General features: G+C 38.7%; 1 protein-coding gene across 1 annotated transcript; it reads left to right on the top strand.

The window, feature by feature from the left end:
* Positions 1 to 10: 10 nt before the first annotated feature.
* Positions 11 to 9,317, top strand: pigx (phosphatidylinositol glycan anchor biosynthesis, class X). The gene is made up of 6 exons (XM_061888125.1): positions 11 to 169; positions 534 to 615; positions 2,386 to 2,521; positions 8,127 to 8,328; positions 8,386 to 8,483; positions 8,553 to 9,317. Exons 1-6 carry the CDS (start codon positions 106 to 108, stop codon positions 8,688 to 8,690), a joined length of 720 nt encoding a protein of 239 aa, XP_061744109.1. The 5' UTR covers positions 11 to 105; the 3' UTR covers positions 8,691 to 9,317.
* The last annotated feature ends 3,101 nt before the right edge of the window (positions 9,318 to 12,418 follow it).

The raw sequence follows: 12,418 nt of genomic DNA, 5'->3' as shown, positions 1-12,418 counted from the left end.
GCACTATTATAGAGTCCCTAATCCTACAACGGGTCCTTAAAAGTTACTTCCGCAAACAACATGACGATGTATTGTATTCTTTTTAGGGTTTAATAAAATAATTTGATGCATTTTACTATTATTTACATCGTGACCTTCTTGTTAACATGTCGTTGTTCGACTCTAAACGGTGAGATATAACATACACTTTAAAGTATGTATCCTTTTTGTATTATCCATTTCTACCGCTTGTCCCTTGCGGGGTCGAGTATTAATTAAAGTTAAAAGTACCACTGATGGTCACGCACACACACGGTGTGGTGAAATGACCGCCGGAATTTGAGCCATCCCTTTGTTCCACCCCCTGGGAGGTGAGGGGAGCAGTGAGCAGCAGCGTTGGCTGCGCTCGAACCCATTTCCATCCCTTGATGCCGAGTGCCAAGCAGGGAGTTAATATTTGTATTGCAACTTTGTTTTAGTGAAACACAGGAGATATTGACGTTGTAATTTCTGAATCAAATTTCCCTTAAATTGTGTATTTGTCTTTTTTGTAGGCGAGGATACTTGCGGTTCTTTAACAGAGTGGCTCCAGTCCACGACCGTTTCAGTGGCTATCAAGAACAAGGGTTTCCACAGGTGCTCGTGTCTCAAACTGAACAGGAAGCTGTAACCCAGGGGTGTCCAAACTTTTTCCACAGAGGGCCGCACACGGAGATATTTAAGCATGCGGGGGCCATTTTTATATTTTTCATTTTCAAAAGGGCTCCTGGGGAGCATAGAAGATCTCAGTCATTAAAATGTTAAAAAATAAGTCAAATTATTATTTTTTGTACTTATTTAATGCTTACAGTAAATCTCTATATCAACTTGAGGTTGATATAAAGTAAAACAAATAAGGATTTTATGCCTTTTCTGTCAAAGACAACTTGGGCTCGGGCTCAGCATAGACGGCGGCGTTTCTGGGTGTTGTTGATAAATGGCTTTGACTTTGCATAGTAGAGTTTTAACTTGCACTTAAAGATGTAGTGACCCACTGTAGTTACTAACAGTGTTTTTTTTAAGTGTTCTTTTGCTTATCTGGTGATATCCTTTACACACTGATGTCGCTTTTTGATGCGGTACCGCCTGAGGGATCAACTTTCTCTTTAATAACAATAAACCATTGAATGGGCTGCCCTGCAACCACGTGCAGAAACCACAAAAATCTTGAACTTTTTAACGTTTGCGCTACAATGAGGCACTCTGACTGAATGGAGCGTTCATACACATTGACATGGTTCATACACAGAGGCACACCTGGCTCGATCTAAGAGTTCGTAAATCGGAAATTTTGTAAAAAAAAAAAGAAATAGAGGCGTTCCACTATAATTATATCATTGTCAAGTTAAAATTGTATCAATTTTAGTTTTTGTTTTATTTGAAGCCTACAAAAAATTTACTTTTTCTTGTAACATTATAACTATTTTTGGTATAATACACAGTAGTGTAACAATATTTTGGTACGGGTACCAAAATGTATTTCGATATTTTTCAATACCTTTCGATACTTTTCTTAATAAAGGGGACCACAAAAAATGGCATTATTGGCTTTGTTTTAATATATAAAAAATATTTAATGCTTACAGTAAATCTCTGTATCAGCTTGAGGTTGATATAAAGTAAAACAAATAAGGTTTTATACCTTTTGTGTCAAAGACAACTTGTTTTTTTTATAGTAAAACTGAAATATGCAGTATTTAGATAGTGCTTTATTGATTCCTTCGTGAGAGTTCCTTTATTTAGCAATTAAAGCCCTCAAAGATCAATATTGCAGGACACCATTGTTTTTAATTATTTAATATTTTTGAGTAATCACAGTGAAAAGTTAAATAAAATCCTACTGAATATATTTGAAAGGTTCCCCACTCATAAAGTGATGCATTTTTGTTATTTTTTTTTTTTTTACTTTCAACACTTAAATTTCAAGATCAACTTCCGAAATATCTGCCGATTTTAAGTTTGAAGTATTATTTTGTTTGTTTTATGCTCTTTTGTCTTTTGTTTTTATATGGCAACCACACAACATATGCAATATTTTTTCCACATAAAACATTTTAAAGTGGTAATTTTTAAGTAATAATTATAACATAGATTTAACATAGACAAAAGGGAAAAAAACTGCCTGCATGGCAGCTTTGTGTCAACATTGCCACTTTTTTATCATTAGATTTCACCTCATTTCACTTTTTTTAAATGTTTTTTTATTTATTTTTGCGATACTATCAATTTTGCGTTTTTTGCAGAATGTGTGGCGGGCCGGTAAATGATTAGCTGCAGGCCGCAAATGGCACCCGGTACGCACTTTGGACACCCCTGCTGTAAGCACTATGATGGTTGTTAAAAAAATTAAAAGATCTTCTATTTTAGGGAGGTAGAGACCACGGTTGAGCTTCACCATGATGCGTTCAAGGACATCAAAGTTTTGCTGCTTTATAAATGGCCCCGTGGCGTCTATGTGGACCCCTACCAGCTCTCTTTCCTGGCTGAAAAAGTTGACTGGCAGGTAAGAAGGTACTCGGTCTTTGTGTACGACCGCTATTATCTATGCGCCATAAAAGTTACTGCAAGGGCCCTATTCTCAAACTGCTCGTTATTTGTCGCATTTGGACTTTTTTTTTTTTTTTTTTTTTTTTTTTAGGGGCCCTAAAGTGCACAAAAAGTCGCCAAATTTTGCATACGTATCAGATATTACCCCCCCCCCCCCCCTCCAAAATTGTACGACATAATTTTAAAATCGGCTCTCAAGCAGCTCCTTTAAAGGGTTAAAAGGATTTATTTCTACATTTAAAACTCTTCCCTGTGGTCTACATAACACGTAATGGTGGTTCTTTGGTCAACATTTCAAATAGAGTATGTTTTACAGACCATCTTCAAGCTGCTTTCTGACCGTCTCTTCTGCATTTCTGTTGGGTGGGCGGCTGTTATTTATGTGCCTCCACTTTAACAGCGCCTTCTCCACGCCCACTTTGTTCCACAAAACCCAAAACCAGTGAAGTTGGCACGTTGTGTAAATGGTAAATAAAAACCGAATACAATGATTTGCAAATTCTTTTCAAATTATATTCCATTGAATAGACTGCAAAGACAAGATATTTAATGTTCCAACTAAGAAACTTCATATTGTTTTGCAAATAATCATTAACTTTGAATTTTATGGCAGAAACATATTGCAAAAAAGTTGTCAGAGGGGCATTTTTACCACTGTTACATGGCCTTTTTCCTTTTAACAACACTCGGTAAACGTTTGGGAACTGAAGAGACCAATTTTTGAAACTTTTCAGGTGGAATGATTTCCCATTTTTCTTTAGGTTGTTCAATAGTCCGGGGTCTCCGTTGTGGTATTTTAGGCTTCATAATGCGCCACACAGGCAGGCCAGTATAGTACCCCCACTCTTTTACTTCAAAGCCACGCTGTTGTAAGACGTGCAGAATGTGGCTTGGCATTGTCTTGCTGAAATAAGCAGGGGCGTCCATGATAACATTGCTTGGATGGCAACATATGTTGCTCCAAAACCGGTATGTTCCTTTCATCATTAATGGTGCCTTCACAGATGTGAAAGTTACCCATGCCTTTGGCACTCATACACCCCCATATCGTTACAGATGCTGGCTTTTGAACTTTGCTCCTATAAAAATCCGGATGGTTCTTTTCCTCTGTGGACACAACGTCCACATTTTCAAAAAACAATTTGAAATGTGGACTCGTCAGACCACAGAACACTTTTCCACTTTGCATCAGTCCGTCTTAGATGAGCTCGGGCCCAGTGAAGACGGCGGCGTTTCTGGGTGTTGTTGATAACTTGCACTTAAAGATGTAGTGGCCTACTGTAGTTACTGACAGTGGTTTTTTTTTAAGTGTTCTTTTGCTTATGTGGTGATATCCTTTACACAGTGATGTCGCTTTTTGTTGCAGTACCGCCTGAGGGTCAACTTTCTATTTAATAACAATAAATCATTGTTGTATGCGCTGCCCTGCCAACACGTGCACACACACAGAAGCGGTTTAGCAACCACAAAAATCTTTGACTTTTTAACGTTTGCGCTACAATGAGGCACTCTGACTGAATGGAGCATTCATACACATAGACATGGTTCATACACGGAGGCACACGTGGCTCGAGCTAAAAGTTCGTAAATTGGAAATTTTGTAAAAAAAAAATAAATAAATAAAGGCGTTCCTTTGTAATTGTCATTCTCATGTTAAAATTGTGGCTTCACGGTGGCAGAGGGGTTAGTGCGTCTGCCTCACAATACGAAGTTCCTGCAGTCCTGGGTTCAAATCCAGGCTCGGGATCTTTCTGTGTGGAGTTTGCATGTTCTCCCCGTGAATGCGTGGGTTCCCTCCGGGTACTCCGGCTTCCTCCCACTTCCAAAGACATGCACCTGGGGATAGGTTGATTGGCAACACTAAATTGGCCCTAGTGTGTGAATGTGAGTGTGAATGTTGTCTGTCTATCTGTGTTGGCCCTGCGATGAGGTGGCGACTTGTCCAGGGTGTACCCTGCCTTCCGCCCGATTGTAGCTGAGATAGGCGCCAGCGCCCCCCGCGACCCCGAAAGGGAATAAGCGGTAGAAAATGGATGGATGGATGGATGTTAAAATTGTATCAATTTAAGTTTTTTTTTTTTTTAAGCCTACAAAAAATGTACTTTTTCTTGTAGCATTATAACTATTTTTGTTATAATATACAGTAGTGTAACAATATTTTGGTACCGGTACCAAAATGTATTTCGATATTTTTCGATACCTTTCGATACTTTTCTAAATAAAGGGGACCACAAAAAAATTGAATTATTGGCTTTGTTTTAATAAAAAAAATCTTAGGGTAGATTAAACATATGTTTCTTATTGTAATCGATGAACAATTTTGTCCTTAAATAAAATAGTGAAGATATGAGACAACAATTAGTAAGTAAACAAACAAATGCTTCTGATTAGTCTGCTGACATATGCAGTATTATGTTGTGTCATTTATCTACCTATTATTAAGGACACGTGGTAGAAAATGGATTATTAATCTACTTGTTAATTTACTGTTAATATCTGCTTATTTTTTCTTTTAACATGTTCTATCTACACTTCTGTTAAAATGTAATAATCACTTATTCTTCTGCTGTTTGATACTTTACATCAGTTTTGGATGATACCATAAATTTAGGTATCAATCTGATACCAAGTAGTTACAGGATCATACATTGGTCAGATTCAAAGTCCTCATGTGTCCAGGGAAATATTTCCTGACTTTATAAACAAAATACACATTTAAGGAAAAAATATTTTGTGACAATAAAAAATATTAATTTAATTGTTGATGTATCGACAAGATACGCTATCGTACTTGATATCATTACATTGGATGTTAGGTGTAGATCCACCCATGGCAGTTGTTTACATTCAGGCACACTGGCTTTTGTTAGCGGTGACGCCGGTGAGCTATTGTATCCTCCTACGGTGTGTAGTGAAGCATGTTTAGCTATTCCTCGTCCTGCAGGGATGATACTTGTAAGAAACTCACTTTGTCGCCATGGAGGCGAGGGTTAGTGATTTAGAAGTAGATAAAACACTGCCGACTGCGGATGGACGTTCGCCGCTACCAAGCTAGCCATGTTTTAAAGCATCTCTTCTTGAGGGCCTTTCACTGTTATAACTTCACCTTTATCTTTACTTTTTAAGCCAAAATGTGTCTGATTTCCCTTTTCTGTCTGCACTCTGTCTCTGTAAGTACTCAGTGGTTGTGCACTGCCAAACCTGCTCCTCCGCTCGTAAACCAGCACTTTTCAAATGGAGTATAGTACCGTTTTTGATTCATTAGTACCGTGATACTATAGACTTAGACTTAGAAAAATCTTTATTGTCCCCGAAGGGCAATTTGGTTTGCAGCAGTAGTCATTAAAAACAAAGCACAACAGCAAACACAAGGTACAAATACATACAATGCATACAACATACACACCATCATGAAGGCATTAAGCTAAAAATTAAAAACGTTTAATCTAATAAAAACTAAACATCACACGTCGCTTCCCACTAAAGTGACTGCATAGCAACTAAGCTTGTTTAAGAAGCTTATTTATAAAGTCAACAGCTGAGGGAACAAAGGATCTTATGTACAAACCCCCTTTCCATATGAGTTGGGAAATCGTGTTAGACGTAAATATAAACGGAATGCAAGGATTTTCAAATCCTTTTCAACCCATATTCAATAGAATGCACTACAAAGACAATATATTTGATGTTCAAACCCATAACTCAGGGATGGCGTGGTGCGGCGGTAGAGTGGCCGTGCGCCCGTGCTCAACCCGAGGGTCACTGGTTCAAATCCCACCTAGAACCAACCTCGTCACGTCCGTTGTGTCCTGAGCAAGACACTTCACCCTTGCTCCTGATGGGTGCTGGTTGGCGCCTTGCATGGCAGCTCCCTCCATCAGTGTGTGAATGTGTGTGTGAATGGGTAAATGTGGAAGTAGTGTCAAAGCGCTTTGAGTACCTTGAAGGTAGAAAAGCGCTATACAAGTCAACCCATTCATCATTTATTTATTTATCATAAACTAGATTTTTTTTTGCAATTAAAAATTAACTTAGAATTTCATGGCTGCAACACGTGCCAAAGTAGTTGGGAAAGGGCATGTTCACCGCTGTGTTACATCACCTTTTCTTTTAACAACACTCAATAAACGTTTGGGAACTGAGGAAACTGATTTTTCAAGCTTTGAAAGTGGAATTCTTTCCCATTCTTGTTTTATGTAAAGCTTCAGTCGTTCAACAGTACGGGGTCTCCGCTGTCGTATTTTACGCTTCATAATGCGCCGCACATTTTCGATGGGAGACAGGTCTGGACTGCAGACGGGCCAGGAAAGTACCCGCACTCTTTTTTTACAAAGCCACGCTGTTGTAACACTTGCTGAATGTGGCTTGGCATTGTCTTGGTGAAATAAGCAGGGGCGTCCATGAAAAAGCCGGTGCTTAGGTAGCAGCATATGTTGTTCCAAAACCTGTATGTACCTTTCAGCATTAATGGTGCCTTCACAGATGTGTAAGTTACCCATGCCTTGGGCACTAATGCACCCCATACCATCACAGATGTTGGCTTTTGAACTTTGCGTCGATAACAGTCTGGATAGTTCGCTTTCCCTTTGGTCCGGATGACATGATGTCGAATATTTCCAAAAACAATTTGAAATGTGGACTCCTCAGACCACAGAATACTTTTCCACTTTTCATCAGTCCACCTTAGATGATCTCGGTCCCAGAGAAGCCGGCGGCGTTTCTGGATGTTGTTGATAAATGGCTTTCGATTTGCGTAGTAGAGCTTTAACTTGCACTTACAGATGTAGCGACCAACTGTATTTAGTGACAGTGGTTTTCTGAAGTGTTCCTGAGCCCATGTGGTGATATCCTTTAGAGATTGATGTTGGTTTTTGATACAGTGCCACCTGAGGGATCGAAGGTCACGGTCATTCTTAAGGGTGAAGTGTCTTGCTTACGTGGAGTGATTTCTCCAGGTTCTCTGAACTTTTTGATAATATTATGGACCGTAGAGGGTGAAATCCATAAATTTCTTGCAATTGCACTTTGAGAAATGTTCTTAAACTGTTTGACTATTTGCTCATGCAGTTGTGGACAAAGTGGTGTACCTCGCCCCATCCTTTCTTGTGAAAGACTGAGCATTTTTTGGGAAGCTGTTTTTATACCCAATCATGGCACCTGCATGTTCCCAATTAGCCTGCACACCTGTGGGATGTTCCAAATAAGTGTATGATGAGCATTCCTCAACTTTATCAGTATTCATTGCCACCTTTCCCAGCGTCTTTGTCACGTGCTGCTGGCATCAAATTCTAAAGTTAATGATTATTTGCACAAAAAAAAATGTTTATCAGTTTGAAAATCAAATATGTTGTTTTTGAAGCATATTTTACTGAATATGGGTTGAAAAGGATTTGCAAATCATTGTATTCCGTTTATATTTACATCTAACACAATTTCCCAACTCATATGGAAACGGGGTTTGTATCTGTTGTTTTTGGCCTTCCTATTACTAGGGGTGTATACCAGTACAACCCTAATACACACTTTCCAGTAATTGGTCGTGCATTGTTTGTGTCTTTAAGATTTTAGTAGACTCGGCTATTGATCTGGAGGTTCCTGCGCACCAGGCTTCAGGATTCGTCACGTACGTTTACCCCGCCCTCAGCGAGCGGCCGAAAGTCACCATTCCAGTCCACGGCCGCTATCACCGGCCCTCCTTCGCCGGGAAAGCGTTTGAATCCATCACCATAGAAGCTCCGCGGCTGCTTTTGCGGACAGAAGAATGTAAGTAATTTGTGTAATAATGCACAGACAGGGCATCAACGTTTCTTTCTCTCACAGGTTCAAAGTGGGACAATTTAGAGCCGCACACTGTGACGGAAGCCCCCTGCACCGCTGACAATGCAAGCACGTGCCTGTGGATTGATGTGAACTCACAGGTACTTGAATCTTCACCACTCTTACATGTCCTGCTTGAACTCTTAAAGCTTCCTTTTCTCTCCCCGCAGAAGCACGTCCACGTTCGCTTGCAGCTACCGATAGGGGACGGGTCTTTGGTGGGAGCAGTATGCACGATAACGCTGCTGGTCACCATCACGTGCTGCTTGGCACTCTCCAAGTACATGTGGAAGCATCGCCTTGTTTAAAGAATCACTCTGCTTTTTGTGCTCGGTACAGTTTAATGTACAAACCCCATTTCCATACGAGTTGGGAAATTGTGTTAGATGAAAATATAAACAGAATACAATGACTTGCAAATAATGTTCAACCCATATTCAGTTGAATATGCTACAAAGACAACATATTTGATGTTCAAATTGATAAACATTTTTTTGTTGTTGCAAATAATCATTAACTTTAGAATTTGATGCCAGTAACACTTTTTCATGGACGCCCCTGCTTATTTCAGCAAGACAATGCCAAGCCACATTCAGCACGTGTTACAACAACGTGGCTTGGTAAATAATCTCTTGTCTCCCATCGAAAATGTGTGGCGCATTATTAAGCGTAAAATACGACAGCGGAGACCCCGGACTGTTGAACGACTGAAACTACATAAAACAAAAATGGGGAAGAATTCCACTTTTAAAGCTTCAACAATTAGGTTCCTCAGTTCCGAAACGTTTATTGAGTGTTATTAAAAGAAAAGGTGATGTAACACAGTGGTGAATATGCCCTTTCCCAACTACTTTGGCACGTGTTGCAGCCATGAAATTCTAAGTTAATTACTATTTGCAAAAACTAAATAAAAGTTTATGAGTTTGAACTTTAAATATGTTGTCTTTGTAGTGCATTCAATTGAATATGGGTTGAAAAAGATTTGCAAATCATTGTGTTCCGTTTATATTTACATCCAACACAATTTCACAACTCATATGGACACTTGGTTTGTAGGGAAAAAAAATAGTTTCTAAATGATAAACAATGTGTTCAACAGTTATTTGTAATGACACACAAAGGCTTCAAGAGCCCTATTATAATTGCTCCATGCATCATTTTTCTCCAACTTCCATTGAGTTTTTGAGGTCCTTAAAACCCTCGAAAACTCATAAATGTTTGCAAGCCCGCGCAAACTATGTTTCAACTTGTAACGACCGACCACATAATTCCAAAATTGACTCTCTGGCACACAGGTGTCAAACTGAGATCTGGCCCGCAAACACCTGGAAATTATATGTTTCAATAAAGTACCTAATATTTTCTCACTAAATGTAATAGATTTTTGCTCATTTTGACAGAAAAAATATATGTACTGCTTGAAATTGCATATCTTTTAAACTATCCAATTTTGCAACAATTATTATACTACGTTATCATACTATCCAAAAATGTTTTTGTCTAAATAAAAGTATTTAACTTAACAGCAAACAACCCATTAAATTGATAAAAATGACAATACATTTTACGTTGTTTTTTACAGCATATTAATGTAAATGTCATGGTTTAGCAGAGGGGAGATGACGACTCAGACACCAGAGTGCAGTAATGTTCAATTGTTTATCGTATGTATGTATAGTCAATATATATAATAATAATAATAAACTATACTAACTAATAAACTAAACTAAGAAAATGGAGAGTGTCAAAACCCAAGTGTGTGTGTGTGTGTGTGTGTGTGTGTGTGTGTGTGTATATAGTTAGCTGAAACGTGTGTTACCAAGTATTGAGAGCGAACGAACGAGACAGTCGTGGGGCAGGCAAGTGGTCCAGGGCAGGAGAGGAGTGACAAGGTCCGTGTCTGGGCGAGGCACAAGGATCGAGGAAGGCAGTCCAAAGTCCACAGGGGAACACAATGGAAGAATCACCAAGGGCAAAACTCCGGAGGGCACCGAGGGAGGACAAACAAGGAAGTCAGGCACGGAGGGAAAACAAAGAGCGTCAAGCTAGAGTACGCTTACGGTACACCATTCAGAAACTAAGTTCCCGCATGCATCCTTGGGTCCACTGGTCCTTTATACAGCTCCCTCTCATGAGTACCAGGTGCACTGATTGCTGATCGCCCACAGCTTTGCCGGCATGTGGGTGAGACGCGTCCTAAGGCGCGGCAAGTAGAGCGCAGAAATGAGGGCGCATTGGAATGTGTTGGGAAGACTGTCTCCCGGCTGGCCTGGGAACGCCTCGGGATCCCCCGGGAGGAGCTAGACCGAGTGGCTAGGGAAAGGGAAGTCTGGGGTTCCCTGCTTAGGCTGCTGCTCCCACGACCTGACCTCGGATAAGCGGAAGAAGATGGATGGATGTATATTTGTTGGTTGTGCGATGGGACGGCAACGAGAAATTGTTGAACAAAAAGCTTTATTTGTTTCGGCGAGCCTCAGACTGGAACTGCAGCTTCCAGGAGAAAGAGTATGGGCCTGATTACTCTTCTGCTCTACTTTCGGACCACTATCCTTGAATACTTTTTACACAAAGACCCCTACTCTTCGTAACTGTAACCTTCGGTCCGGACAGTTTGGACAACTCTCAGTTTGTTTGTACAAATACAAACAAAAATTTGTATTTGTACTGTATATTGAATATGTGGATCGCTTTTGTGTCGATGAGACATTCCTCCCACCAACCAGATGCACAGATAAATGTGACCTACACATTCCCCCAAACACCCAACAGAGGGCACTGCAGCCAAAATACAAATACAAAATCAAGCATATTTATATTCAAATCTCAAAAATATATTTACAAATACACGTTTATTTATACAAATTTTTGATTCATTTGTATGTATCATTTTTATTTTTATAAATTGTACTTGGGACGGTATAGCTCGGTTGGTAGAGTGGCCGTGCCAGCAACTTGAGGGTTCCAGGTTTGATCCCCGCTTCCGCCATCCGAGTCTCTGCCGTTGTGTCCTTGGGCAAGACACTTTACCCACCTGCTCCCTGTGCCACCCACACTGGTTTAAATGTAACTTAGATATTGGGTTTCACTATGTAAAAGCGCTCTATAAATATAATTCACTTAACATTTATACAAAGTATTTGTATATCACATTTGTATTTGTATATTTATTAATACATGCCTATATATTAATATCATATTGATGTATATAAGTTGATGTGAGAAAATTCTACTTCCATAATATTCATCCATCCATCCATTTTCTACCGCTTATTCCATACTAAATCACTTAAAATCTTTTTAACAAATACATCAATTTAAGGGCTTTTGTACTCTTAATCATTCTCCAAGATGTTATTTATAATTGTAAACCATGAAACAAATTAGAAGTTTAGGCCTTATTTTTATAAATTGACATTTGTGTAGGGCAGGGGTCACCAACCTTTTTGAAACCAAGAGCTACTTTTTGGGTACTGATTAATGCGAAGGGCTACCAGTTTGATACACACTTAAATAAATTGCCAGAAATAGCCAATTTGCTCAATTTACCTTTAATGAATACATCTATATATACATATATATATATATATATATATATATATATATATATATATATATAAATGGGTATTTCTGTCTGTCATTCCGTCGTACATTTTTTTTCCTTTTACGGAAGGTTTTTTGTAGAGAATAAATGATGAAAAAAAACACTTAATTGAACGGTTTAAAAGAGGAGAAAACACACAAAAAAATGAAAATTTAATTTTAAAACATAGGTCATCTTCAATTTCGACTCATTAAAATTCAAAATTCAACGAAAAAAAAAGAAGAGCAAAAAGTAGCTAATTCGAATCTTTTTGAAACAAATTTAAAAAATAATTTATGGAACATCATTAGTAATTTTTCCTGATTAAGATTAATTTTAGAATTTTGATGACATGTTTTACATAGGTTAAAATCCAATCTGCACTTTGAATAAGACAAATCATTATTTATTCTAAATTTTCCAGAACAAAAATTTTAAGAGAACTTCAAAAGACTT

This window comes from Nerophis ophidion, linkage group LG26 (genome assembly GCF_033978795.1).
Source record: "Nerophis ophidion isolate RoL-2023_Sa linkage group LG26, RoL_Noph_v1.0, whole genome shotgun sequence".
NCBI classification, from domain to species: Eukaryota; Metazoa; Chordata; class Actinopteri; order Syngnathiformes; family Syngnathidae; genus Nerophis; species Nerophis ophidion.
Note: the sequence above shows the minus strand (reverse complement) of the source record. Positions and strands in the feature narration are given on the sequence as shown.

Bases quoted from the DNA above. Each gene is read 5' to 3' on its own strand.
- pigx (XM_061888125.1), top strand. From the start codon at position 106: ATGCATTTTACTATTATTTACATCGTGACCTTCTTGTTAACATGTCGT. The intron at 616-2,385 runs GTGCTCGTGTCT...CTTCTATTTTAG, and splicing joins AAGAACAAGGGTTTCCACAG to GGAGGTAGAGACCACGGTTG. The intron at 8,329-8,385 runs GTAAGTAATTTG...TTTCTCTCACAG, and splicing joins GCTTTTGCGGACAGAAGAAT to GTTCAAAGTGGGACAATTTA.